Genomic DNA, 24,778 nt, shown 5'->3' with positions numbered 1-24,778 from the left:
GAAAATCAACTAAATAAGAAATCTTTTGAAACTACAGGACGAAGAAAAAACTAAAAAAGAAAATAAGATATGCCTACGAGGAGATCATTAACAGAAACAGAAGGCCAGAAGAAAAAGTGGCAAAAAAAGAAGAATTAATATTTGAAACAATCGATTGCGATACCATCCTTATTCCACCAACTCCAACAGTGGTCAATGAACTTATCAAGAAATTGAAAACCAGAAAATCTCCCGATAAGGTCAAAATAACAGATTTTATTCTGCAGAAGATGTCCATCAAATGAGTAGCAGTGCTTTACCAATATAATCAACTGAGTGATAAAAACAGAACATTATCATATTGTGTTCAATAAACCAGAGGAAGGCAAAATATTCCTACCAAACTATAGGCCAGTAAGTCTACTGTCTGCCCTCGAAATAATAGTTTTGCCTATCATTGCAAGGAGATTAAACGATGAAACTGATACCATCCCGAGTTTCAACAAATTCTGCCGATAAGTCTGGTTCTGTTGAGGCTGATGATGATTTTAATATTTCCATGAATCTGAAAACTCACCTTTCTCAGAAAAAACAAAAATTAATTTTTTATAGTATCCCCTCCACTCTCCTAGTTCTATTCTACCTCTGATACGAGTATGTACAGTTACTCCCGCGTAGGGATATGTTACTGAAGGTTTTCAGAACAAACAAGTCACAGAATAGGTACTAGTAGATGTTGGGGAACCTTCGACCGAGTTTGGCAAGTCGGACAAGGCTGAAAAATGAGGATAGCACACTCAACTACCAAAACCTAATGGAAAACTACCTGAAAGACAGAAATTTTTACGTCAAAAAAAAAAACAAAGTATCTACCACAGGAAAAGTCAAAGCAGGAGTGCCTCAAAGTTCAATTCTAGGAAATCTAGTCTATTACATAATATTGCTGCATATAAAATACAGATAGCGTTATGAAATAACATTGTCTGAAATAATCAGAAAATTTTTTCAGGATTCATTCCTGCCTTTTCCCAGATATTGCTTGTGGTTGATATTGAAAAAACAAGAAAGCACTGATGTGGAGTCAGAAGATTTTTGCCGCTCGTTCATGAATGCGACGATTGCACCCTTAGAGACCACATATATACCCATATACAGTTATGTAGTATTGAACACTACAAAATGCGAATGAATCACTAGCGCTCAAGAACTTCTGACTTCGTGTCCTTGCTTTGCTTATTTTCTATTCTAGTTTCAGATTAAATTTTAGGTGGAACAAATCGTCCAGAAATGGTCTCTTGTAGCAATTAGAACCTAATGCGTTCCATAATCCAATTACATATTCCAAACTGAACACGGTATATAAATTCAGTTTTCAGTGCAGACTACGGCTTATGTTTTAACCTCCGTTTTAACCGAATCTAATCTGGCAACTCTCACTTGTAATTATGTATTTCGATGTTCATTTGATCGTTCACAGAATCTCTTGATGGCATAAGATGAGACAGATTTGTATTAGCAGCAAGATAAATTATGCAAGTACATACACAAGGAACAGAATTAATGAGATTTGGTGTCAAGAAAATCAATAACTATAGTAGTAGGGTAAATATGCGAACAAACTTTCATCTATAGATAAAGTACAGGCCAAATCATGACATCGAAGAAGACGAAATCGCAGATCCAGTTGAAGGTTTCAACTGTGCATGCCTAACAGGAACCAGAACGTTGAGAACCTGAGCTCATATAACAAGCATTTATAGTTTCTGAAATATGCAAGTAATGAACTGACCATGAAATACCCTAGCTCTGCTGGAGGATGTTCGAGATTTCCCTCGCGAAACACTTTGCGAGACCTTTAAATTGATGGCAATAGTATTTTATAAAAGGGAAGAAAGTTACCCATATGTTTGACATCCTAATCAGATGTTCAAAAGGGTTGTAGTCAACTAGTCTTTCAACCTCATTATTTGGCTGCTGGCTTGCTTCATCAAAAATCTTCTCGGACTTTCTCGTCAGAAAATCCCATTCTAAGTAGTGGCTTTGTTGTTTTCTTATGACAATGACCAGTGCAGCTTTCAACAGTTTACACAACAATACAAGAGGCAAAAAGCCTCTTGTATTGCGATTAACTGATATTATCAACTTCGCATTTTGGTTCATTTGGCTCTGTTTTTCAATAAGTGGGTGAATTCTGCTCATTATTGAGTTTTATATCCACTGCGTATTTTATATGATTTTGCCATGTAATTCCTTTGTATAACGTTACACCTAGATATTCTACTTAATTCTTCCATTTCATCTTTTATCCATCTATATTTATTTATTAAGTCTCCGTTTTTACCATTAGATTGATTTTTCACTTTAAATCTTCTAGTTCTTTTGCAGTTTTCTCTATATAATAATAATAATAATAATAATAGCGGTAGCGGTAGGTGAATCTCTAGCGATTCACCTATCAGGAGAGTTGAATCGACTCCTGCCCACCGCAGATTCCAGGAGCTCTCTGACCCGGGAAGCTGAAACCTGTCGAAGGGTCCCTGTCCAGGGTAACGGACGAAGCCGTGTGGAAAGCAGCTCAAGAATTCTCCCACCGTAGCTCTGCGGATCGTAAAAAGCGATCAAAGGCCGTCTCCCCCACGACACGGAGGAACCCATGAATGATGGTGAATTTAAGAAATCGGACGATCTTTATAATAAGGCCTTTATTTCTTTATAGAAATCTCAAGGGGAAGTTCACCCATAGGTGTTCTACCCCTTAACCCTTGTTGATACATGAAAGAAAAAAAAATTTTGAATACATACATACATTGTGTGCAATCCATTCAATAACATTGATAAATAAACAATAATAGAGCATAAAGAATTGAAAAAAAAAAATAATTTCCTTTTTTACCCTCTCGGAGATAAAAGGTGAGCTAGGAGGAACTGAGCAGGTATTCTCTGATTTTGTTCCTGAATCTGTGATCATTAAGTTGTTTCAATTCATAAGGTATAACATTGTACAGGGTGGGCAAATTTCGATGTTTTAGCACTACAACTTTTGAATCAGAAAAACGAGCACCCCACTGGATTCTACGTGAAAAAGTGCCTGTATAATGTTGAAATTTCAGAGCTCTATCATCAGTATTAGCGGAGATATAAATGTTTTGCGATATCGCCATTTTTCCAATTTTCGCATATAACTCGAAAACAAAAGAAGGTGCCCAAAAATGAATACTACCCTTGTTAGTTTCTCAGAAAAAGAGATCGAGAAGTGGGTATCAGATTTTGTCTATCTCCTCTGGTTCAAAAGTTGTAGTGCTAAAACATCGAAATTTGCCCACCCTGTACAATTTACAGATGTTGTATCCAAAACTTCTTTGAAAAGTTGAGGTTCTATGATGAGGACATGTAAGCAAATTTCTATGTCTGATATTAACATTATGAACATCAGCTCTGTATAGCAACTTATTGAAGAGATAAGGTGGTCTTCTCTTCACAACTATTTTATGAAAAGTACAGAGAGTATGTTAGTTGAAACGAAGTCTCATAGGAAGCCAACCCAACTCCACCAGCTTATGGGATACATGTTCAAATTTTCTAATACCGAAGATAAATCTTATACAGTTGTTCTGTACCCGTTGAATTCGACCAAGAGAGTCCTGGTCCAAGCAGAAGCTAAACACAGGGGAGCAGTAATTGAACTTCGATAATACCAGACTCTCACACACAAGTTTTTTAGTATAGATAGGTAAATACGATCTATGCGGATATAAGATTCTTAACGCTCCATAAGCTCTACCAACCGTATCCTCTACATGCTCGCGAAACCTCAGCGACTCATCCATAATCAACCCCAAATTACGTGCACTATCAACGAACGATTTTGATATTATCCTTAACGAGTTGTCTATTGTTTTTGGAGCCGAATGCAAGAGCAAATGATTTTTTTGCATTTAAGGACAAGCCATGTCTCCTAGCAATGTCCCATAACCGACGTAAATCCTCATTGATTCGGATGGTTGCATTATTTAGCTCATCAATGAAGAAATCAATGAAGAGCTGAAAGTCGTCGGCATACATATGCACCCTGCAGTGATGAATATACTTCACAAATTGACTGGTATACAATATATGAAGTCTTTTCCACCTATTGGAAAGTTTCTTATAGTTGTCATTATGAAGACTTCGTTCTTATGACTCGTTCAATAAATGGCTAGATGAACATATAATTCGGGCCAAAAGTTTTATCCGAGATAAAATCTCAAAAATATTTTTTTAATATGAGCTTCATGTAGGATCTTTTTCATCGTCAATGTATAATGGATAATTTCTGGGACAAAATATTGACTCACCCCGGACACTGATTGGTGAATCTGTTTCTCAAGACTTCAAAAATAACAAATAATCTGTCGCCAAGAATTCTGAAAATGAAAGATAAAGAACAAACCATTATGGAAGAAAACTTTGATTGCCATTTAACCGATTGTGTGCTCTAATACCTAGAACTCTACATATTAGAAATTACCATAGAATTATTATGTCAGATTGTCACGACTGTACCCAAATCAAATCTCATATCTGCATATGACACGATTGTACTTGATGTCGGCCACTGGACCAAGATATTATTCAATAGAATTCGAATGAGAATAATGAAAATCAGCTTCAAAAAGAACAGGATGCAAACGTATTGTAGGATTCACCCAAAATCAACTTAGATGGCACAATTTTAATATATGTATGTATCTAGTTATTTATGATAAATTACAGTTCATAGTAAATGTTGACGGAGATAGAAAGCACTGTCCACTGGAAACTATCACAGTATGTACTTTCTAGGAAGCTTTATGCTCATTATTTCAACTTATATTTTCATTCATTTGAATATTTGACACAAATTCCATAAATTTTTTTTAATTATTTCTTGAACAATATTACGTTAATCTGCTACTGAACAGGCGCACAGTCTGACAAAACCATCCATATATCACTAAATTACCCGATTATCCTTGTTAATCACTACTTAAACTAATTCTTACTCATTTGTTTGACAATCCTATTGTTCGAATGTAACACTTGTATTATTTCATTCAACTCATGCAAATCCTGCTATAATAAGTGTAATTTGCATCTTTTCGTAAAGACTTGTTGATGATAACTGTAATAAAATGTTTTCCATTTTATTAATTCAAACACTGTAACTATCGGTCAAAAACCTTTGACACTACTCGTTTTTTATATGATTTTGCAATCTTCGAAAAGATTTTTTTAAATTCATATTCGTAATTTATTACTTTAGAATAGCTCAATCATCTCAAAAACTCGTACAATAGGTATGCCATTATTCGTTATCCATTCCACAGGCTCTCTATCTGAACTTATCATAACTCCCATCCTGTATTTCTGAGAAAGTGTTGGAATCATTGAAAGAAGACAATCATGGTGTTCTACACTGAAAATTTAATCAATATTGAACAAGCCATACCAAAGTAATGAATGAAAGAAAAATCGGTCGAATCGGACAAATCACCCTGTAGCCTCTCAATCAAGGCCCCCAACCATAAACCAATTATTGTTTCGAAATTGCCTTGACTAGTGTAAACTTCTCCCAAAATCTGACGGTCTCCTCCGGAATCACCCTGTATATTATTTCTTTATGGCTCTTGGAAAGCAAAATAAGAAGAAGGATCAAATGTGCGAATATACGCCTGTTCCTGGAAATGACTAGTTCTTTCGAACGGTAAACATACCAACAGAATAACCCCATTTATCAATAGGTAGAATGGCTGAATCCATAAGTTGAACTGAAGAAATTCTCTGAAAAAATTCCGAAATAATTGGTGACCTTTTCTAAGCGCAATTTTTCGATATTGCACACGTTCTCGTTCGGAACAGGATAACAAAAAGGAAAAAACAAATGAGTCATCAGATCTGCCTCTACCTTTATTAAAAGTGGTTTCACCATTATAGGATGTATCAGATATTCGGTATATCTAATGCCTGAGGCCACCAACTCTGACCCAGAAGACTAGCAAACGCCAGAGCTTCAACATTTTTTCATAATAATGAACTTGCGTCATAAGTTTTGAACATTTCTTCAAAGAAGATACTTCCCTAATTTGAGTGAGTTTGTTTTCTAGTTTAATATATTATTTGATTTCACTTCATTAATGTACCTATTGGTGAAGTAGTCAGTTTCAATTATTGAACTAATTATGATGATGAAGCATTTCTCAATATGAAATTGAAGAAATCGAAAATGGTTAAAAGCTTGAAATGTGGAAGGAAGTTATTTAGATATCTATGTATGATTATTAATTTAATAACAGAAATATCCTAAATAGATGCCACTCTGGAAGTTTGATATCATTTCTGAATTATATAGATTTTGAAAAGACTAATCAACCTAAGAGGGTGCCTATTAAATCAAACCCTGTATATCAAATATAATAATTATTGAGACGGTCGGTTATATTACTATTAGCATTGCCGGATGTGATTTCAGAGGTGTCTATAGGTGTCCTAACGAATTTGGAGGGTTTTTGAGTTTTTATATAGTATACACTTATACAGGAGTAACTGTACAGGGTGAGCAAATTTCGATGTTTTAGCACTACAACTTTTAAACCAGAGGAGATAGACAAAATCTAATACCCCATTCTCGGTCTCTTTTCCAGAGAAACTAACAAGAGTAGTATTCATTTTTGGCCACCTTCTTTTGTTTTCGAGTAATAAGCGAAAATTTCAAAAATAGCGATATCGAAAAACGTTCATATCTCCACTAATACTGATGATAGAGCTCTGAAATTAAAACATTATACAGGCACTTTTTTACGTTGAATCCAGTGGAGTTCTTGTCTTTTCAAAAGGGTCTTTGATTACGAAGCTATGACCCAAAGTTATGTTTTTTCAAATGGGAACACTAGATTTCTGTGCCAGAGAATGGGGTATCAGATTTTGTCTATCTCCTCTGGGTTAAAAGTTGTAGTGCTAAAACATCGAAATTTGCCCACCCTGTACATACTCTTACCAGAGGTAGAGTAGGACTAGTTGAGTACGGATTGACCGCAAAAAATTAATTTCTGCCTTTCCTAAGAGAGCTGCAGGGTTAGTTTGCATATTCATGGAAATAATTAAATCATCCTTAGAATAGTTATTTATAATACAAGTGCAGAAGGCATTGATATTCTTCCACGAGTTCAAAATTCAAAAACGAGCCACAAAGTGGCGAGTTTTGGAATGAACGAGTGGTAGAATGAGCCTTCTGTACGAGTATTATACATTATTTTCTCTAATTCATTGCATTTTCATTGAAATTAATGAAATATTTCCATAAATATATTTTAGTGATTTTTGCATTGAAAAATGTTGGTTGGCAGAACTGATTTCTTTAAGTCAAATTGATGAATTGACAGATAAAGCCGTGGCGGAAAGTTCGGAGTACCAACATAGAATAATAAAATATAACCATGAAAACTGTGCGTTTCTGATATATTCTCGCACGATTTTGTTCTACAAGATGTGGAAGAATGAACGGAATAACCACAGAATTAGAGAAACAAACTTATAGGCGGGATTCATTGAAACTTAGGATGTAATTGACACATGTCGAGGTTGAGTCAGAGATACCGGACTCATTATTTCCCATTTGAAGTGTTCAGGTTGAAAATATCACTTTGTATTTCGAATTCCAACTCGTTGTTCATATTTTCATAAAGTACATAAATTCAGCTTCAATACGCGGCATCACTCAAAGTTGACACATCTTACATTCTTTTTTTATGAAATTTGAACATGAAATTATCGAATAGCAAATGAATGGAACTATTCAATTACATAAAATTGTGTTTCATATGTAGTGGTATGTTTCAATGTACGCTTGAATGGTCTCAAGAAGGATACAGTAATGTTCGTTGGCAGTTTTTGGTGAGATTCTCATATCTTGATAGGTGTCATTTTATAACGTGACTATTTTGTGGATACTTTTGTGAACATGAGTTGCGAGAGTAATCTGAATTCTTCAAAACAGAATGCTAACTTTAATAGAGTATCTTCGTATTGTCAAAGCTGTGCCAAAGCTCAATAATTTGTAATCAAATTGTAGGAGTTGAGATGAGCTTATTTAAATAACTTCAATGTCGAACTAAGTTGGCTAGTAGCTCAATTCTATGACAACATAGCAAATATTCATTTCTGTGGGTTTTTCTCAACAGAGTTGCATTAGGCCAAAGTGGAAGAAAAAGAAGAATTTCAGAGATATTCTTTTTTCATGCTCTTATTGGCGTTAAAATTACTTGGGTTCTTTGAATTGTTGGTATTTTTATGGAATGTTATGGGCATAATGAAGAAACTGGAAGATTTGGGTAGGACCATTTGAGAGCCATAACCTAAGAAATAAATTTTTTGTGGATTTTCAACAGCCTGTATCTTTTTAATCGAGCCGAATCGGAAAAAAAGGTAATAGCGAAAAATATTTTTTTTGACTGCATGAATCTACCGTTAAAAAAATCTAGAAGTCAAAGACTTACCCTGTAGATATACGGACAATATGTGATCTCCATCATTAGCTTTTGAATATTCTTCGAAATACCATTGTGAAAAATTTGCAATGTCTTTCTTTACAATCTTTATATTCCATCAGGAAACCAAAAGTTGCCATCTTATTCTCCACCAATTAATCTGCATATCAGGCGCGTTTCCTCAACACCGTTGTCGACAGACACCTGCACGTAAAGATTATCATTTTGGAGGCGTTGAGCGGAACGTTTCGCTTCCAACAAGGCGTCTTACCTAGAGATTTAAGGGATTATGCAAGCTCGCATAAGAGGGTACTGAACTTGATGTCAAGAATACAATGAGGTTTACCCAAGTTCTTAATGTAAGCAGCGAGAATTGCCATTCTACAATATGTTTATTCCTGCTAATGATAAACCTTTCGATACGATAACTCTTCTAGGATATAGATTTCCTGAAGTTTCAGGCATATGTTATTAACTTCTGAATGGTTCAATAAATTCATCGATGATAGTAGGAATCTGAAAATTAAAAAAAAAACGTCCTTTTGAATATCTCATAGGAATCACAAACAGATTTATATTGCACCCAGAATTTTTACAACGAATGTTATTTCTCAGAGTTTTCATATAATAGCATTGAAGAAACGTGAAATCAAACGAAATTAACAGTTTCATATTTGAGTCCAATCATACATCATTCATGTATCTGAATAACTTACCTTAAATTATTATAAAACGTTATTAGACTATTGACGAATAGGACAATGTGAAACATTCAATATAATATCATCTCAACTTTTATATTCAATAAATCAAACAAGCTTTTATTTTCCTGTTTATGTTATAAATTTCTGGTATCAAAGGAATATAATATTTTATGATGATAATTTTATATATCTATCTATCTACCAGATCCCAACATGGGGATATGGCCTCAACGGAGGTTATGTACCCAGTCTCAAACTTTATAAAAGTTTTTAACAACAATCACAAACTCATTTCAACAGTTTGCACTATACAAATATAACCTTCCATCTTATTCTTCAAACTATACAAAAATTCTTGAACAACACTCATATTTGGACCCATTGGGACCCAAGGAAATGTAATCATCTTGGCGTAACGACCATTTTGGAACTCGATGATAATTTCATAATTTGAAACAGAAAGGTTATCGGATATGTAGTCAAACTTGAACAATTTTAGCTCTTTATTGCTTCAGCCAAGCTTTCGGACAATAACTTGTCCTTCTTCAGGGCTACTGAAAATTACATAAAGTTGTAAAAACACACAGAAATCAATACAGCAGAACTTACATCAATGTGAGTCTTAAATGTTAAAATTATTTCATGTCCATATATAATATTATGTAACTTGCAAGGAATAACTATACTTTTCTCAATCTTAACAACAATCCTTGCAAGTTACATATTATATATGGACATTGAGATAATTTTAACATTTAAGACTCACAGTGATGTAAGTTCTGCTGTATTGATTTCTGTGTGTTTTTCACAACTTTAAGTAATTTTCAGTAGCCCTGAAGAAGGACAAGTTATTGTGTGAAAGCTTGGCTGAAGCAATAAAGAGCTAAAATTGTTCAAGTTTGATTACATACCCGATAACCTTTCTGTTTCAAATTATAAATTGTTAGTCGAAATTTACAAGTAGTAGATAATTTTATATTTAATAAAGACATAGATAAATTTTTTTGTTCGCGTTAAAACAGCATTTTTCTACCAACCGAGTTTTCCAAGATTGGAGTGCATTTTCGAATGAAGTAGTGAACTCACCTGAATAGTGTCAATGTGTTTAAGAATAGGTTAGATCTTCTTGGACTTTATAATGATTGATTTTGTTTAGTGATATATAATTGATATTTTTTTTGTGATTTCTACGTTTCGGTTGATTATTGAGAATTTTGTTCATATTTTTTTCATATAAGCTGCGTCCTTCATAGGTTTCTTTCTTTATTCTGTCTTCATTTCATTCTCCAATTTTTCCTTCGTTCAATCAATATTTTTTAACTAATCTTGTGTTTGTTCAATTTTCAGTTCAGTATTATTTCTTTTTTCTAACTTTTCATCGTGTTCATTTAGAGCAATATTTTTTTAACCATTCTCCTTTCCATTTTTTGTAAATTCTCTTCCATTTTATTCTCCAAACTTTCTATCTTTTGCTTAATTCCTTTTGTCATTGTTAATGTTATTGTTATTCTCTCCCATTTCTTTCCTCATTGTCATTAGCATGGATTTCTCATACATTCTTCTTCATCTCTATTCTCTCCAATCTTTGTTTCACTTCTTGTTCCCATTTTTGAATGGATTGATGAAATGATTTCAATGATTATGTATCAATATTTGATTTGAATTTTTCAAAATCATGCTGTAATAAAAATATTATTGGCCACGCGTTGGGCGACAATGGTTATGGATCGTCTATATTATTTTTTATTTTAGAATAGAACATTTAATTCAAAATTTGATATTTCGATCCGATAACAAATATAATAATATTTTCTTATTTAATATCTGATAACTTGATTTAAGTGATGTTATCTATACCATGTTTTATAACTGACTTTTTGATAAAAAAACTCTACAACAGTACCTACTTCCAAGCGCGGTCCAAGGGGGGGGGGATGTTAAAGGGGGGTCATGACCCAAATGAATCCACCTTACACTTTTGCGTAATATGCAGATAATATACGTCCAAAAAACTTGAAGCCCATAACGGTGACCCCCACAAAATTTAAGGCGCCCTAGTCTACTTCTTGAAACGATATCAATTACACCGTTCCTCTACAATCAGTTTTTTATTGTAGGAGCAAGCAGTAGCGTACTCTGTACGATAAAAGAATAGATGCTCAGCGTAACATAGATTAATGCAAGACTTCATATTATTCTGTCCTGCCGGTTAGAATCGAAAAAAGAGGGTATATTCCATTATTTATTTTGATTAGTTGGATAAAGAACTCTCATTTCTGAAAATTGCACAAAAAATATGAAATGATTTTTATTAATTGTTGGAAGGTCTGTTGTCACATCGTGTATTCTTTTCAACGTCTTGCAATATCTATCTGCTCAAAATTTAAATTTATCAATCATTAATTTCGCTTATGCCTCAACTTAAATCCAGCTGGAAGAAAAGACTTGAGTGGAATTCTTAATAAAAAATTCTTTTCATCAGGAACAATACCCCTAAAATTGAATGATGAAATGCGGGAAGATAAAAGTTTATAAGTGCCCTCCCCTAACAGTTATGTAGCCAACTTTGGAAATGCAAAAGTGAAGAACATAATAATGGTGAAATTAATAGGATAACGCGTCTTGCAGACTCTGGGACGGGTCCATTTGCAGAGAGCAAAAGGGACAAGGATTATAATTACAAGTTTGGCAATTGAAATTATTATTGAAAATTCCTGTTTTTTTCATGTTTCTTGATAATAATGATTTTATTCGCCATATGAAAGAGTACCTACTATCTGTTTAATTCAAAGTTATTTGAGGAACAAAAGAAAACCAAAGAAAATGAGTATGACAAAGCCTTCAATGTTTTAGTTTTTGTTGTTACTTCACGCAAAAAATTCCATGTGAACTATGTGTAAATTAGAATAATTCACAATGGAAATCAATTGTTGGAAATAATTATATCATATTCAGAAAGAGTTTTTTATGTCGAGATTACTCTATCCGCAAGGTCAGATAATACTATACCAAATTGTTCTCGGATTGAAAAAATTTCAATTTTGCATTATAAACTTGCATGTTCAACTTAATTCACAACAATGTCTGAAAAATTCACATTGATGATTACATGCTTGTTGTAGTTATTTGATCAATACAATTGTTGATCAAAACTCCCTAATAGTAGTGAATTTGTAAAAATGCATTGTTTCCACATTGGTTCAATAGTTCATCCTTTCGCCAGCCCTGTTGATGAGTAGATTACTTTCGATTTCTAATAATAAAATTTTGGATTTGGTTAATCGACATTAATATCACTTCAGAGCTGTGGCGACGCCAGCTTTCAAATGCAGGGTAGCCAAGGGGGGGCGGATTTTTTTGGGGGGGGCAAAAGTAAATCGAAATAATACGCGAAAATTATATTTCTGCTGATCTTGTAATTACTTCATTTCATTCAGTATGTCAAATTTTAGGAGGGGGTCACCAAACATTTACGCCACCCTCCTTAGCGTAGCCACTGCTTGAGATGATGATGTAGGTACATGAATGAAATTCACAAAAAAATAAAAATAATTTTTAAGGATCTCCTGAGAAATAAGAAGTTTGATCTATCGCTTCACGAGCAGTGCTTATTATTTAACGAATATTTGTTCTGAACAGTTTTAAATTACCTACCCTGTCAGTATGACTGATTTTGTTCACTTCAGACTCGTAATATTTTTGGCTCATAGAACTCATTTTGTAGCAAATTCAATGCCGTTTCCAGATATGCAGTCAAATTTGATGTGCTAGAAGGATAACTAAAATATAATTGATTTTATGGAAAAACTTGAAATATTCTCGAAATCAAGAAATATTAAATTGAAGAATAACCATCAAATTTCGACCAAGTATATATGACATTTTTGATTGCTAATAATTTGTATGATCTCCCCTTGAAATTTGCCCCTTTTAGAGGCAGATATATTGCGTTAATCCAACAACATAAAGGTTTTTCAATGGAGTTTTGAATTGAGTTTTTATAGACACATTGCTTAGGTATGTCGCATCAACTCGATAGATGACATATTATGGAATTCAGTAAACAGGGAGTCTCACGATATAACAATACAACCAATTGAAGCTTTGAACCACATGAATTTCAGAAATGGACCTCATTATTTGCATTCCGATTTCTTCATTAACTGACAATAATGCTGCATTTATTTTTCGAAAATTCCAAGAATGATTCCTGAAAATCCAACGCGTTATCTTATCGATTTGGCCTGTTTGAATTTTAACTGTAGGATTCCTTGAAAGTTTATGCGAACAATCAAGCGACTAATGAAGCATTCCCATGGACGATTGAACTAGTGATTGAGACTCGAACTCGTAACCATTACGTCTGTGAGTTTGAACTCTGCGCGGGAAAATTTTATTTTCTACGGACTTTCCAATCACTTGCAATTTGTTGAACAATGCTGAATCAGAAGTGGCAATGAGACACCACAGTAACAAAGCACACAAGTTACACATACAGACATCGTCAAAAGTCTTGGCCTCCCCTATAAACACCCCTAAACTTGTTGAATGTAACATGATAATTTTTAGTGTGTAGATCTCATTACTTAGATGAAAACAATTTATCAGCAATTAATGTTTATTTTTCGGGAGAATTGAATTCGAAGTTTATCAGTTTTTAACGAATAACGAGAGTTGTAATATCGAGAATACTCCGTGGAATAGGCCGGGACATCCAATTTCGCAATTTGACCAGGCAAGAATATTAGCTCTACATCAAGAAGCTTCATTGAACCACCAGATTCTGTAACGTTTGAATATTCCACAGACCTCAGTAGAGCGCACAGTGGTCATTTTCCTGGAAACCAGCAGCGTTGCCCGGAGACCAGTGTCGACCCAGGGTAACATCTGGTCTGGAAGACCATTTTATCGCAAATTTTACTCGAAGGAATCGAACGGTATCTGTTACAGACCTCCGAAGTCATTTTTTGAGGACCTATAGACAGGAAGTCTCAACCAGTACCATAAAGAGATGATAGCATTTCCAAATTTAAGGGCAAGACACCTTTAAGAGTACCTCGGCTATCACCTGGACCGTCGGAAATGGGCAGAACATCAACAAGAATGGCTTTTATCACAACAGCTCTACGTACTTTTTTCGGACGACTCAGGATTCGATTCTCATAGTGATAGTCGACGAGAAAGGCTTTGTAGAGATCTAGGCCGACTAGAGCGACTCAGTTTCGCCCGGGAAGTTGTTCCCTTTCGAAACAACACCATTAATATGGTGTTGGGTATAATGTTCGGTTGTCGTCCCCCTCTTATTATTGTTGAACGATCAATGACTGGTGACATCTACCTGAAAACATCATCGAACCAATCATCGCTTCGCTGCGCAATGAATTTGGGATAATTTCATTTTTTAGGATGATAATACCCCACACCGCACACGAAGGGTTCAAAACATTCTTCAAGACAACAATATCCAGAAAATGAACTGGACAGCAAACTCACCAGACATGAATCCAATTGAGCAAGTAGGGGATAACTTTGGGAGAGCAATATCCAATCGCCAAAACCCACTTTCAATTTTTCAGGAATTGATATGCCTGAAAATTTATTAATGACTTCGTGGAATGCCTAGGTGGATTGCGCAGTTGATTGAAAGAAGAGTTGGTGATACTGACTATTGAATTAAGATTCAGTTGAGGAATAATTGAAAAGAGGGAAATGTTAATTTCATTTCCAGAACATAAATTGTTCATTTCTTGAGAAACCTAGGGGGTCCAAAACTTTTGACGATGTATGTATATAGGAATCTCCAATATCAGCTTTCATTTTGTCCGCTATCTGGGCAGCTGTCACTTTTTAAGATGTGATCTATTAACATTTGACATGACTAATCTCATTACTAGAGATGGAACGATACACGCTTCAAAAAGGCATTGAAATAGTTGAGATTCGTTACAAAAATGTTTGGAGTTACAGTTCGCAAAACTAAACCACACTTGAATCATCCTGAAATACTGGCGGTAAATTTGAGCTGTTCGAGCAAGTTAGTGATGTGCTCAAGAACACCTGAGAATGTTGGTGCTGTAGCCCATAGTTTTGACAAAAACCCAAGTTTGTCGATTCCTCTTCGATCTTATGAATTAGGCATTCCATAATGGGCATGACACCATATTTTGCATGAAAGCTCAAGGCTTTCAAAGTTCAGTTATCACAAGAACTCAAGCCAGTCGATGCACTGAAATGCATCAAAATAAACCGTGTTTTCATCGAAAAATCAGCTTCAGTGATCTGGCTCATTTTCACCTCGAAGCCCATGTTAGTAGATAAGAAGAATTGCCTCACTTGGGGCTAGGAAAATCGAAGATGGATTGTTGAAAAGCCTCTCCATCCTCAACTTGTCACTGTTTGATGCGGCTTTTAGGCTGGTGGTGTTATTGGATCTCACTCATTCGAAAATGAGACTGGTGCAACTGTTACGGTAAATGGATTGCTCTACCGAGCTATATTCAATGATTTTTTATGGTCGGAATTGAAAGATATCGATATGGATGACGTTTATTTTCAACTAGAGGTCGCTACGTGCCAAGCATGCAACGAAACAATCGCAATTCTGCGAAAGTTTCCTGGCCATGTTATTTCTGGATGAGGAGATCATAATTGGCCATCGAGATCTTCTGATTTAAAAGGATTAGTCTTTTTTTTCGGTGAAAAATGAGGTCTTCGCCAATTCTGCAATCGATTCAAGGCCTTAAAAATGGAATTCGTGAAGTTATTGGGCCCTTACAAATTGGTCATGAAAAATTTCATGAATGGTACTGCAACGGTAGCCATGGCGGCCATTAGACTTATAACGTTTTCCATTATTAATGGCATACCTTCCTCTTTGAAATGAAATGAAACCTCTCAATGAAAAATAATTTATAACCAATTCTCACTCACAAGCTCTGAACTGAGTGGTCCTACAAAGGCCCTAGCAGAGGGTTAGAAATAAAACAATTCAAAATCATTCTTACAGCGATTTATGTTCATTTGAACTAGATCTATGATAGTCTAGTGTGTTATCAGGCAGTTTTGAAGTAATTTTCCATGAAACTCTTAGTATATGTGTTTTGTGACGATTAAAACCAAAATAAGATTGTCTGAATATAACCTTTTAGTACGAGAGCTAGCAACGTCGGGAAAACAAGCATTTCAGGTAGGCTAGTTTTTAGATATGCTATCTCTCTCACTCCCCCGGACGTCATACGGGCTATCTGGCTGGCGGTAGTGGTTGCGTTCATCAGTGCGCATCCTACCTGTACAGGTAAAATATCGATTTTTCAAATCATTTTAAGAATTTTTTTTTTTTTTTATTATTTTTATTGAATTTTTCGCAACATGAATATATGATTGCCAGATATTTTTATCGTTGTTTAAATTGTGCCAGACGCTAATTTTGAATTGAAAAAAAAATTTTGTTCAAAATATTTCAGTATGGCTGAAATTTTTATATGATGTTATTTAAGTATCTAAAAACCTAAAATTAATTTGCCAAACAATAATTCGATTGTTAAACCTTCAGCCAGACCGATCTAAAAGTAAAAAGTGATGTGGTACCAATTTGCATGGTATAGGAATAGTTGTCGAATAAATTACAGAGAAAAAATTAAAAACTATTGAATTAATTGTGGATTAAGATAGCATTAAAATAATTATTTATTTTTGTGCAAAATTAAGGTAATAATCTATCTCAAGGATGAAAGTAAACAAAAATTATATTTTTTAATCCATAATTGTGTCACAAAAAACGGAGGCATCTTGATAATTATCATCATCTTCATCACTACTGTCATTTTCATTGCCATCGTCGTCTTTTGGATTATCATCGTCTTGTAATAAGCTATTATCTGTAAAAGAATGAAAAATTTTATAATCTTTCGGCAAAGAAATTTATTAGTATTTTATTTTCAATTTTTACCTTTAATGATAATGTCGGCAACTAATGATGGTAACTGCTCTCCAACAAACCAGATAAAATCATATTTATCGTCATTTATGGTCCAGCCAGAAGCTTGAGGTGATAGAGATGTTGGGAGTTGTAAATGAGCATTTCTCCAAAACTTTGACGAGAAATTAATTTCAGATAAATTACGATATTTTGTCATTAGAGCTGTAAAACTGCTGTAACAATTTCTGTGATATCCATCAGTGTCATTAACTTGCTCCGGTAACTGTACACTATTATATTTCAGTTTAAAATTTACACGTATTTGTAGAACTTCTTTACACTTTTTTAATTTATCTTCAACAAAAGTTATTATTTTTCCATTTCTGTCTTTACAAAAAACACATTTTAATTTTTCGCTAGCCATTGTAACGCAATTTCGTTAAAAACATTAAAAATAACAGCAACGAATACACCAATGTGACTAAACTGACGCCATCTTGATTACAAACAGCTGCTGTCGTCTATCTCGCTTGCGCAACTAACACGTGATTGTCTGTACTCTTCCAACATGCCCAATCACTTTTCACTTTTAGATCGGTCTGGCTGAAGGTTTAACAATCGAATTATTATTTGGCAAATTAATTTTCGGTTTTTAGATACTCAAATAACATCATATAAAAATTTCAGCCATACTGAAATATTTTGAAAAAAATTTTTTTTTCAATTCAAAATTAGCGTCTGGCACAATTCAAACAACGATAAAAATATCTGGCAATAATATATTCATGTTGCGAAAAATTCAATAAAAATAATAAAAAAAAAAAAAACTTCTTAAAATGATTTGAAAAATCGATATTTTACCTGTACAGGTAGGATGCGCACTGATGAACGCAACCACTACCGCCAGCCAGATAGCCCGTATGATGTCCGGGGGAGTGAGAGAGATAGCACATCTAAAAACTGGCCTACCTGAAATTCTATCTCGAAAACGTTGCTAGCTCTTAGACTATTTTCATTTAGCCTTGGACGATACTTCGAAAAGTATTCACGACGCTCTTAAAATATCGATATTGATTTGATTGGCTTTGAAAGTATCAAAATTTTAAATAACGAGCATTTTATGTAAAAATTCATTTAATATTCAAAACGTTAAATGATACAACAATTTTTTACCAACAATGAACAAATTTATTAAAATATAATGATAGACAAAACATGAATCTTATGACATAACTCTTAATTTATTAACTGAAAATCTTCAGGATTCAAAGAAATAATAATTTGGAAAAAATGTCGTGGTTCAATTTATTTTGCTCCACTCTAAAATAGTTACTCTTTTAAGGAAACAGTACAATGAATAAATATTTGGCACTAATCAATTCAAGAATATCAAAATCGTTGTTAAACCCGAATTTCGATGCATAAAATATCAGATATGATTTCGGTCGATAGGGTTTCATAGAAATAATGTTTTGAATAAATTAACAAATAATCATTTCATTCACTGAATTGACTTCCTGTTAGTTTAGTATATAATGAATACTAATACTTCTTGGAATCCATTTTATTGATATTCTCAATCTTAGTTAATTCATATACATTCTCTAAGGTTCGAAAAGAGTTCAATTCATAGGGACAACAAAAAACTAAAAAAAATTACTTCAAGATTAGGTTAGGTTAGGAATTAGCCAAAAACAAAGTTTCCTTTGAGGTTAGGTTAGGTTAGACCAAGAATTTACTGTTCGCCTATACAGTTTCTAATTGATCAGAAAGTAAATTTATGCTAATTCAAACTAGTTGAAGTATATCCAAAGTCACTTGAACTAGTCCATAAAAACGCTTGAACAGATGTCCTATTGAAGTGGATACCGCGATCTGCTATTTACCGGGGTTTAATTGGGACTATTTTTGGGCAATAAATTCACTGGCCCCAAAGGAATTTCTGGAAACTTGGAGAACCCTTGCATAATCTAAATATTCTGGCTTCCTCCAAGTGACTTTGGATATACTATAACTGTCACCAACTTAGAGGAACCGAACTTGCTCAACACATTCGTCGCTCATCATTCAACGCAATACTGCTGTGGCATGTTAAAAAAATACAAATAAAACAATAACATATAATAATGATAATAACAAACTGTAAGGTCAGAAAAAGGCGCCAACGGCCTTGATTTCCTATCTCTCCTCTTTCGGTCTAGTACTACTTATTACAAAAGCGTCCATTTCCAATGACGTATGCACTGTACTTTCTCAATATCGAACATTAATCTGTTTGAATACAAACATAAGAATGAAACATTTTTTCCTTTAATTTCTTTAGATTTTTCAATCTTTTAGATGTCTGTTTCTTCTCAATCTGTAGTTTCTTTCTTCTCCTATTGTAGTTATGACTTTCTGATTTGTTGTTTGAGATGTAGTATTTATAAGACAAAATTAAAAAAATGATATTAAATTGAACACCAATTATATGTAAATGAAGTTCATTCTGTTGACGTCTTCTTCCTAGCCTGCACATCACTTCCCAAGACCAGAGTGTCCTTGCCCCACCTTGTACCTCCGTTACCCAGATACACCCCGAATTTGACCTTTCCCCCAAATTCCCTGGCCAGGGTTATCAGCGGTTCCTTTGTTTTCTGGGCGTTCACTTGATTTATACAGATCATTTGACATCTTGTACAACCGCCGGCAGTCTGCAACCAAATAAAATATTATTGATAATTCATCCGTCGGAAAATCGTATATTACGAGTTTCGATCGTGATTTATTTTATTTTCGACGGTATCTGGTCGGAAAATGATGTGATAAGGGGCGAGGGAAAGTTCGGGAATATATTATATCCTGAGTTTTATAAATCTATCCGGCGTTCTCGACCGAACGGGGATGTTGAATGATTTTTATGCGCGTGAAATCGAATGAGAGCCGAACTTTCCGGTCTGAATATTTATGAGCATAAATTCCAGAATTTTTTCGTTTGATCCGACGTGGTCGCGGCTGATGAAAACCGGAAGATTGGAGAGTTTTCCCCCTCTCTCCTCGGCTTATTATTTCTCATAATAAACCTTTAAAATCATTCGAGGAAAAAATCGTCATACCCCCGAATTTGAAATTAATATACAAGGTTAGAACTATTTTAAAGGGCACTCAAGGATATCGAAAACCGTTAGAGATACAGGGTGGCTCAAATTACAAAAAAGTTGCGTTAGATTTGGATTTAATTAAGGAGGTTTCGTTTCACTGCGACCTTATGGTCTATTGTGCTCCCATCAGAGCTATTCTCTCCATAACGTGATCTACACCTCGCTTTCCAGTTCCAGATTTCTAATGAACTCCAATATCTGGGATGGCTTCTTCTTCTTCTTCCGGTCCCATATACAACTTGTACGTTGGGGTCAATGTCCCATCTCTTCAATTAATGGCTGCTAAAGTAAGCATGTTGTTCTCCGCCATTCGGAATAACGTCTCTGCATCCTGCACTCCAAGAGTGTTGTTTTCTTCCGGGGCCTCTCCTTCCCTCTATTTTACCCTGGATAATAAGTTTAGGGATAGAGTAACTGTCTCCTCGTAGGATATGTCCCAAGTAAGACACCTTTTTCTGCCTTACGATGTTCAGCAGTTGTCTTTTCACTCCGGCTCGTCTCAATACCTCCTGATTTGTCAGATGGTTAGTCCAAGGTATTCGTAACAATCTGCGCAACGTCCACATCTCAAATGCTTCTATGCGGTTAAGGGATTTGACTTTCCGAGACCATGTTTCCGACTCATATAGGAGCACTGGCCACACGTAGCAATGAACAACTCGCAGACGTAGTTCAAGTGGTAGCGTTCTCTGAAGCAGGAGGTTCTTAAGTGTTGAAAAAGTTTCCTTTGCCATTCCAATTCTTAGCTTGACCTCCTCATCGCAGTCCCATTTTTCGTTAACCACGGCGCCCAAGTATTCAAATCGAACAACTCGTTCGATATCTTCGCCATTTAATGATAGAGTAGCGTCTTTGATATCTTTTCGGCTGACAATCATCATTTTCGTTTTCTTGATATTAATGTTCAAACCATATGCAGTGCCTACCTCGTTAAGCTTGTTGAGTAGAATCTGCAGATCTTCTATGCTATTTGCTAGAATGGCGGTGTCGTCACCGCCACGGTGTCGTCGGTGGCTTCAAGGAAATTAATTCCTCACTTCTATAAGTTTCGTGTCCACAGCATCTGCGTTAGCTAGCGATGGTGAGGCATTCCGTCACCAGGTGATCCGGAGTTTCTTTTTCCTACAGAATCTGCACTCGTCGTTTTCTGTTAGACCCATTCTCATGAGGTGTTTCCTAAGGCGGCAATGCTCAATTGCTCAGTGAGGAATCCAGTGGGGAGGTGTAGCATTTTCTTACTAAGATCCAGATACTTTTTGAATCTTGTAGAGTCAAAGTTTCGAAGAAACTTTTTGGAGTGATCCAAACCAGGAAGATTCCGCCAGAGGTTTTCTCTTTCGGTTACCTCCTTTTTATGAAACTCTTTCTTGTAGGTACATTTGTCTACGCCACAGAAAGGTTCCGGGCCGATGAAAGGAGTTTTTACTACTTTTCTGGAAAGTGTGTTCTCCCTCTCACTCCCTCTAATTCCCGAGTGGCCGGGAACCCAGACTTAAAAGACCCTGTTATTCTTATCCATTTCATTAAGTTTCCTTCGGCACTCCAATATCAACTTAGAATCGATGATATGTGAGCTCAGTGCTTTAATTGCAGCCTGACTATCGGAATGTATCGCTATGTCACATTTCCGATAGTTTCTCGCTATGTTAATTTCTACACATCTTTTTATTGCAAGTTGCGTTATTGAGGGATTAGTGTGTTGGTGTTAACATATCCAAAATATCTCCAATGGTTTCCGAGATATCTCGAAAAAACTGAAACTTGAGATTTTCTTGTTTTTTGTATAACTCATTTGTTTTTGGATATAACTTCACGAAATTTGGTTTGTTATCATTATCCAATATAGAGATTCTAATGGTGCCGTCAGATTTTTTTTGTATTCCATTGTTTCAGGGACGCGATAGTCAAATATCGAACCTAGCTACGCAAAGTTGTTATGTGAAATCATCACTTGACTATCGCATCTCTGAAACAATGAAAAACAGAAAAAATCTGAAGACACCATTAGTATCTCCATATTGGATAATGGCTATAAACCAAATTTCATGAAGTTATCTTCAAAAACAAATGAGTTATACAGAAAAAAAATAAAATCTCAATTTTCAGTTTTTCCGAGATATCTCAGGAACCAATGGAGATATTTCGGATCTGTTCACACCAACACACTCATCCCTAAATAACACAACTTTTTTGTAATTCAAGCCACCCTGTCTTCCTAACGGTTTTCGATATCCCTGTAGTGGCCCCCCTAATTAGTTCTAACCCTGTATATTTGGTTTTTCAATAAGAGGTGTCATTTTGAATAGCCAGCTGTCAATTTCGAGGTAGTCATCTTTTGACATTTGAAAAATAAAAACTACGCCATTACTAAGAAGAGAACGACATCTGCTTCAACAATTCTTACAATTCAATGAAATTGTTAAAATTCACTACAAACATGATGGAAATTTTGTAGTCACAGTTCATAAAACTAAAGCATTTTTGGGTCATCGAGTAGTAACTTTTTCGCCCGGCAATAGTGAAACTGGTAAAAAATTTAGTAGTTTGAATATTCGAGGATAGAAATTGAACCAGAATATTCCTTCTTCATCAAGAAAATCTATTCTATTTTAGAAACTTGCACTATAATTTTTTTCGAACAAGTTTCATCCAGTGAAATTTACGCAAATTTTCAATTCGACTGCCTTAAAATATGGTTCAAATCATACTCACTTGAAAGGTAATTTCATCGATATCTATAGCCTCCAATTCATTTTCTATGAAGGGTTCTTCAAAATCTATGACGATATTCGGTCTGAATCTGAGAACCATCGACTCTAAGCTCTCCGAATATCCATTTTCTTTTTCTCGCACACGATCTCTCAACCACTTGACACTGGCCAGGTTGACCATGAGATATTGGCATTCATTGGCAAAAGATAGCTGAAGATGTTGTCCTGAGAAATGAAATATTAGAAGTTAGAATTACAGGTCAACATAAGTTCCTCATTTAGATGATGAAAAAAATTCATATGATTTCGAGACTACTATTTTTTCTACATATTAATCTTCAACTCATAGACTAGTGAATTCAACACTTGGAGTTCTCTGGAATTACTCAAGAAAATGTTATTTATTCATTCAATATTTTTCCATACCTCTCAATATGCCTACTCTTCTCAATAAGATTTCGTAGTAATATAACTCAAAAATCAATTTTATTCTGTCAAGAGAAAATCATCATTATTATAATATATACTAACTGACAAAGTAACTGCAACACCCAGAAAAAGCTGTTTGAATTTTTTTGGTGAAACAAAGATAGTATAGCAAGGAGTATATGATTGAAATTTGGAGAAAAAACGAAGGAGTTACAATTTCCACCGCAATTATTTATACACTCCTCAACACGTCTTGGCATTAATGAAAGATGAAAGATGATCTATTTCTTCTTGAGGGATACTATCCCAAGCTACCTATATTTCATGTCTCAGAGCCGCCAGAGTCCGTGTGGGCTGAGGTAACTTTCCAAGCCTTCTACTCTGAAGTTTCTATGAACGGAAGATCGGGGGATCTGGGCGGCCATGGCTAAAGATTCACATGGGTCTCTTCGAAAAAGTTTAAACTAACTCTGGCAACATGAAGTCGGGCATTATCTTGCTGAAATATTGGATTCTCGAGCCGGTTAAGGTAAGTGACAACATATGGCTCCACTATTTCTTGAAGGTAACGCAGCGCTGTTATGTTACCTTGAATACAAACTAAAGGTGACCTACTTGAATTTGCAATAGCACCCCATACCATAACGCCTACTGTCCGGTGTACATGACGCTCAACATCAAACTGAGGTTCACGTCTTTCCCCTGACGTCGTCTAAGCCTTTTCGGCCATCATGTGCACCCAAGGAGAATCTAGATTCATCAGAAAATGACGACCTAGATGATCTTTCGAAACGTATACGTACTTTCAGTGCTCTGAACACTGAATGTACGTATACGTTTTGAAAGATCACTTGTCGAGAATACGGTCCCTGATGACATTCCACATACCATTGTTGACGTTCTCTGCTCCACTGTGATCGTTGCCGGCGTTGCTCAACCGTCAGAGGTATCAAAAGATGGGGTCGATAATGCTGCAGTCCAAAAGACCTTATTCCGGCGGTAAACCGTTCGGATGGCCTTGTTCTCCTAACCACTCATCAGCCAAATATCGAGTTGTCGCAAATCGGTCTCTAATGGCCATAAGTCTTAGACATCGATCTTGAATTTTGAGCATTATCAAACCACGCTTGGCAACATCTCATAACAGTACTTGAATTTCTGTTCGTACGGTTAGCGATTTCTCGAAATGACAACCCTAGCTCCCGAAGACCAATAATTCGACCTCTTTCAAATTCACTTAGCTGGCGATAAATTCTCGTGTGTTCTAGGCATTTTACCAACAATTAAACATCGACTTCGAATCTCCTTGCTATAATATACAGGGTGTTTCCTAAACATGCGGCAAAAATTCAGGGGGGTTGTTCCTTGGACTATTCTAAGAATATTTTGTCCTCTG

General features: G+C 35.2%; 1 protein-coding gene and 1 long non-coding RNA gene across 2 annotated transcripts in view; both read right to left on the bottom strand.

Moving 5' to 3' along the window:
* Positions 1–16,852: 16,852 nt before the first annotated feature.
* LOC123688868 lies at positions 16,853–17,248 on the bottom strand. Its single transcript, XR_006750127.1, has 2 exons — positions 17,133–17,248; positions 16,853–17,061 (listed from the first exon to the last, which is right to left on the bottom strand). It is a non-coding gene; the product is annotated as an uncharacterized LOC123688868 (long non-coding RNA).
* Positions 17,249–18,220: 972 nt separating this feature from the next.
* LOC123681756 (molybdenum cofactor sulfurase 3) overlaps positions 18,221–24,778 on the bottom strand; it is a 44,508-nt gene continuing 37,950 nt past the window's right edge. Inside the window, exons 8-9 of the mRNA XM_045620034.1 lie at positions 22,955–23,178; positions 18,221–19,795 (exon numbers count right to left, since the gene is read on the bottom strand). Of these exons, the coding sequence (XP_045475990.1) occupies positions 19,586–19,795; positions 22,955–23,178 (434 nt within the window). The 3' untranslated portion in view covers positions 18,221–19,585. The remainder of the gene's footprint in view (positions 19,796–22,954; positions 23,179–24,778) is intronic.

The sequence above is a fragment of the Harmonia axyridis genome, chromosome 1 (assembly GCF_914767665.1).
Source record: "Harmonia axyridis chromosome 1, icHarAxyr1.1, whole genome shotgun sequence".
Taxonomy (NCBI): Eukaryota; Metazoa; Arthropoda; class Insecta; order Coleoptera; family Coccinellidae; genus Harmonia; species Harmonia axyridis.
This window is presented reverse-complemented; position numbering and strand designations above follow the sequence as displayed.